This window comes from Microtus ochrogaster, chromosome 10 (assembly GCF_000317375.1).
Source record: "Microtus ochrogaster isolate Prairie Vole_2 chromosome 10, MicOch1.0, whole genome shotgun sequence".
Taxonomy (NCBI): domain Eukaryota; kingdom Metazoa; phylum Chordata; class Mammalia; order Rodentia; family Cricetidae; genus Microtus; species Microtus ochrogaster.
In genome coordinates this window covers 19090195-19095365 of record NC_022016.1, presented here as the reverse complement: position 1 = coordinate 19095365, position 5171 = coordinate 19090195, and the positions used below count along the sequence as shown (strand labels likewise).

Here is a 5171-nt window from a genome sequence, read left to right as displayed (position 1 = left end):
TAGGCATTATGATAGTTGTTAGGAAAGAATAAAAGGTATATCATTGCTGACACTGGTGTTCTCTCTTCCTGCCTAGCTGAGTTATTCCATACTTGTTTGCCTTCCTTTCATCCCTCGCTCACAACCTTTTAACAATCTTTTCAAACAGATCAGGCAGTACTTTTGTCTGGCACTTAGCAGTGAGGTAGACAGAAGCCTTCTTTGTCCACAAGACACACAGCTCATCTTCTTCTTTCTTCTTGGGGCCACCCTGTCAATTATTGTTGGGTTGGATGAGATCTGGAGCAGTATCGCTTCATGCTGTAGCATAAGCTTTGTCCTCCCTTTATCCTCCTGCTGATTCATTCACAGATGCCTAGTCTATGTACTTCCCTTTCTGACGTTGTTGCTCTGTTGAAAATCCAAGACCTTGAAAACATCAGCACCTTATTCACAAAACCTTCATTTAAACTGAGTTTTATTGTAAAGTAAAATATCAGGCAACTGGAATGTATTCTCTTATCAATTGCCAAAGGGAATAGGGAGAATATTTAAGAATTAAAAAAAAAAATAAAATAAAGTAGACAAAGAGGAAATGATGAGTTTTCAGGGTTTCTGTTGGGAACTTTGAAGTCACTAAATCCTTTGGGTCCACTTTCCTTATCAATAAAGGAGAAATTACACATTAACACGGAGATTTTATTCTGAAGATTAAGTCAGATAAATAAAGCACTCGTCAGGATCCAACTTCCCATAATTGAATTGCTTTCATAATCATTTTTAAACCTATGAGATTCTGAATGGCCTATAGAATGTGCCCTTGGATCTTCCTTTGCAGAGATCTTTGTGTAAATGGCCAGTGGCACCTCCTGCTGAGCCTGTTTCTGCGATGGCATGGGACTGATATGCAGTGCAATGGAGACACAAGAGCCTTCTCATGTACTTGTTTCCCAGCTGCCCCGACCTGAATAATCACAAAGAAACTATATTAATTACAACACTGCTTGGGCAATGGCTCAAGCATATTTCTACCTAGCTCCAGTATCTTAAATTAACCCATTTCTATTATCCTGTATTTTGCCATGAGGGTTGTGGTTTGTTAGCTCTTGCTTCTTGGGCAACTATATCGTATCTGCCTCCTTCAGCAGCTACATATCTCTCACTCTGCCTACTCTCTCTGAATATCTCTATCTGGATTTACTCCATTAAGCCATTGGCGGAAACAGCTTTATTCATTAGCCAATAAAAGCAATACATATACAGTGCACATCCCACATCATTCTAATATTGGTGACTTGTCTCAAGACCTTTGTCCTTTGACCCTCCAGAAAGTTCCAAATTATATTTGTTTGGAGAAACATTCTTTTTTCTTCTAAAAACTACTTTTTTAAAAGGGGGCATACAAATACAAAATAAAGTAGAATGGCTTTCTGTGATGCTAATTTAATTAATTAGAAAATCTTGACCAAAAATTTATTTTTTTACTCTTTACCCCAGGAAAGTTACTGTACATCATAGCAAGCACAGGTTCTATGATTACCAGAAATCAGAATCAATTTTGCATAGTGGAAATCCTCAAATAAAATTACACGGTTTTCTTTTGAATTTTAAAGAACCTTCCACTTTCTGATGATGGCGGTAGTTCATTCAGTTCAGTCTCTCTTGCAGTTCTTGTTGCCAGTTTTCTAACTATGTGACTACGTGATTGCTCCAGAATCACATTGCATGCTGGAACTTTTTAAACTTGCTCAAGACAGTGTTTCTTGTATCTTCTCCTCCCGAGGAAGTGCCCTCTAGACTGTGGCAGCAGTGAACTGAAAAGTTAGCAGGCAGGAAAATGCACACCCACATCCCACTCCACTTTCCCATGTTTCCACCGTTTGTCTACAGTATGGGTACTGGTTCTATAGTGTCCTCAGTAGTGTTAGGGTGTAATATACATGCAGATGTTTGCCTTACAGTTCCTTTAGAGTTTCTATTGCAAACAACAACGAAAACCAAAAGCAGAAAGTAATGAACAGGAGAAAATTAATTCCATCAGGCTTAGTAGAAGATTTTTGGACTTCTTTTATCAGGTTAGTCTTCAAGCAGGATTGATTCCAAGACTCTCTAGTGTCATCAAGGACCAGGCCTTTCTGCATAATCTTGTACAATCCTATCATATGGATTCCAAGGCTGATCTTTATTATAGCCCTAGAATGGCTGCAAGCCATAGTTAAGGCCTGTTCACCTCTTTTTACATGTTATGGGTGAGGTAAGAGTGTCTGTTTTCCCAATTGTCACAAGATCCACCCTAACCACCAGCCCAGGTCACATGCATACTCCTGCCAAGGACTGACTATTATAATAAATTATAGACATGAATAGCATAACTCAGTTAACATCTTTGAAGCTGCTTACCTTTCTTTACATAACTAATTACCACAAATCCCAATACACATAAAACAGGCACTTGTTGCATCTTAGTTCCTGAATGAGGAATGTGGAGTATAGGTGGTGATGAGCCTCCTGCATAGTTCCTAACAAACTGCCAAGAATGGCCACATCCACTTACTGCAAGGTTGGACTATGGGAGGCAATTGCTTCTACTTCCAATGTGATGTCCTTGAATGAATGTAGCTGAGAGATCTTCATTCTTCCTGTAGCACACCTGAGTGTTCTTTTGCCATGGCAGCAGCCTCCCACAGACCCACTAATCCAAGAGAACCAGAAAACAGAAAACCTTAGTGTCTTTTGTAATCCAGCTATGAAGTTACATTCTGTCATTTGTTTTATTAGAATCAAGTCAGTGTAGCCCATCCTCCGAGTCTCACTGTATGGCAGGGAGGAATATTGAGAATTTCTGTGCATTATTTAAAAATCACCAGCCAAAACCCAAGAAAGGAGCAGGGCAGGAAGGAAAGAAAGATTAAAGATGAGGAAGGTGAGAGAAGAGTGGGATGTAGTTGGTAGGTTGGTCCCTGGAGGAGTTAGGTATACTGATGAGAATGGCTTATCACCTAGAGTAAGATGAGGATGGCTATGAGGTAAACAGTACTCCCCGCCCATGGATGTCAAATCCATTTCTAACTAAGTGGAAAGTGTGCTATTACCATTTAATTTGTAGATAAGAAAACTTAGATTCCCCCCATTAGGTAGGAAAATTAAAGACAAATCTAAGTAAAAGGTAGATTCAAAGCCACTAACCCACTCTCTGATGGCAAGTGTGTGCTTCTGAGAGACTGTGAAAATTAGCATTTTTCTCCATTGACTTTGTGTGAAATTTCTCTGTATGAAAACTACAATGAAAAAACTGACTGACTAGCTCTGGCTACAACAAAAGCTCAACACTCTATTTTCATTTTGTTAAAGCAGTCAGAAAGAAGGGTAAAGCCACTGTTACTACAAATTTTGTTGTTGTTGTTGTTTTTTTTTAATTTTGAAAAATACAAATCCTTGTGATGTGTTGGCTCTGCAGCCTTGGCCGATTTGGGTCATGGTTTATGCAGAGGCAAGCATGCTTGTTCTGCATCAAATGAAGATGCTTTGCCTGAGAAATGCCACTGAGGGTTCTGCTCCAAGAGGAACAGAGCCTGCAGCCTGCAGCCTGCAGGAATTGCTGCTGTCCTTAGAAACACTTTGAATTGCTTCTGTAACATTTGGGTTGATGGTGTGCCGAGTCATTGGGACTCCGCATCTTTCCATTTGAGTAAAATAAATCCACGTCCATGTTCCTGACTGACCTTCATTTACTCCTCTAGGATCAAGGAGGTTTGGGTATTGCTATCAGCGAGGAAGACACGCTCAGTGGAGTCATCGTCAAGAGTCTGTCTGAGCACGGGGGAGCAGCCAAGGTGACACTCATTGACTTTCTCGCTGCTGAGAAGGGGCAGAAGGGGGAATTGCTCTGAAACGTTCACTCAGGTCTTCTACATTTCCCCATAGGATGGACGGCTGAAAGCTGGAGATCAGATCTTGGCTGTAGATGATGAAGTTGTTGTTGGCTATCCTGTTGAGAAGGTATTTTTGCAATAAAGGCAGTGGCACTGCCAACCCATTCTTTGGCCTGGCTCAGGTCAGGGCATAGAAATTATAAGGCTGGTTATATGTCAAATGGATTTCCAAAAAGAGGGTGTCCCAATTTTTATATCTATTTTCTAATCAAGATGAAGTTAGGATTCTACCTGATAAATTATTTAATATTTACAGTTATGTTTGATAAATGTTGCCTATTTTCTTTTGATAAATCTGTAACTATTAAACAGTGCCTCACTTTGGATTGAGAATGAGGGCATTTTTTTCCCTATGAATGTTTTCCCTTAGTCAAGTATATTGTTATTAAATAGATTTGAAGATGCAGCCATTACATGCCTGATATTTGTTGGTGTTGAACAGATCTTTGTATCTGGAGTCTGAGTGATACTATTTGTATGTAAGTGCCAGGGGAAAAGCCTTGTTTTCCTTGGATGGGATAAGCCTCCACCACCCCTTCTAGAATGTAATCCATTTCTATATTGACCATCAAGAAACTTAAAGTAACTAAAGCTTGGGTCTTTAACCTATATATCTGATTTTGCTTTGCATTTGCATTGGCTTTACTGTTGCTTAGTTTTCTGCCCTGCTTTTACCATGTACTCATCAGTGTGTTTGTGGGTGCTGCCTCAGATCCCTTGCAGAATCAGAGAGCAGGTGAATTGCTGTGTCATCCAGCATTGTAGGGATCTAGGGAGTGGAGAAACTTGATTAGAAATGTAACAAGCTGTATACAGTCCCCCATTATATGAAAAGAAAAAGAATCTCGACAAACCTATTCTAGGAGAGTAGAAATCGGCAATAGCCACATTCTTGTTGGACAGTTGAAGAACTAGAGGAGCTATTCTGTTCTTGGTTTCTCCAGGAACCACAGGGAAATCATTTGTCTCTTTTTTTCTGGATAACAGCTGAGTTAGAGCCCAGCAACACTAGGTCTGTGGAGTTAGCTCGGCCAATGCTTTATCCAAGAATCTGAATCTGTGGTACTAGAGTCTGGGTTCAGTGGTGAAGAATGCTCTCAGCAGAACTAAGTTTTGTTCAGGACCCATGGCAGGCAGCTCCCAGCTTCTCTGAACTCCACTCCAAGGGATCTAACACCCTCTTCTGGACTCCATAGGCACCTTCACACACGTGTGCATACACACATGCACACACACACACACACACACACACACACACAC

General features: G+C 40.4%; 1 protein-coding gene across 10 annotated transcripts in view; it reads left to right on the top strand.

Annotated features, from left to right (window-relative positions):
* Mpdz (multiple PDZ domain crumbs cell polarity complex component) overlaps positions 1–5171 on the top strand; it is a 152510-nt gene that overhangs the window by 129763 nt on the left and 17576 nt on the right. For all 10 annotated transcript variants that reach the window (XM_013348246.2, XM_026782211.1, XM_026782209.1 and 7 more), the window contains 2 exons: positions 3720–3812; positions 3904–3978. In XM_013348246.2, coding sequence (XP_013203700.1) covers positions 3720–3812; positions 3904–3978 — 168 coding nt within the window. The remainder of the gene's footprint in view (positions 1–3719; positions 3813–3903; positions 3979–5171) is intronic.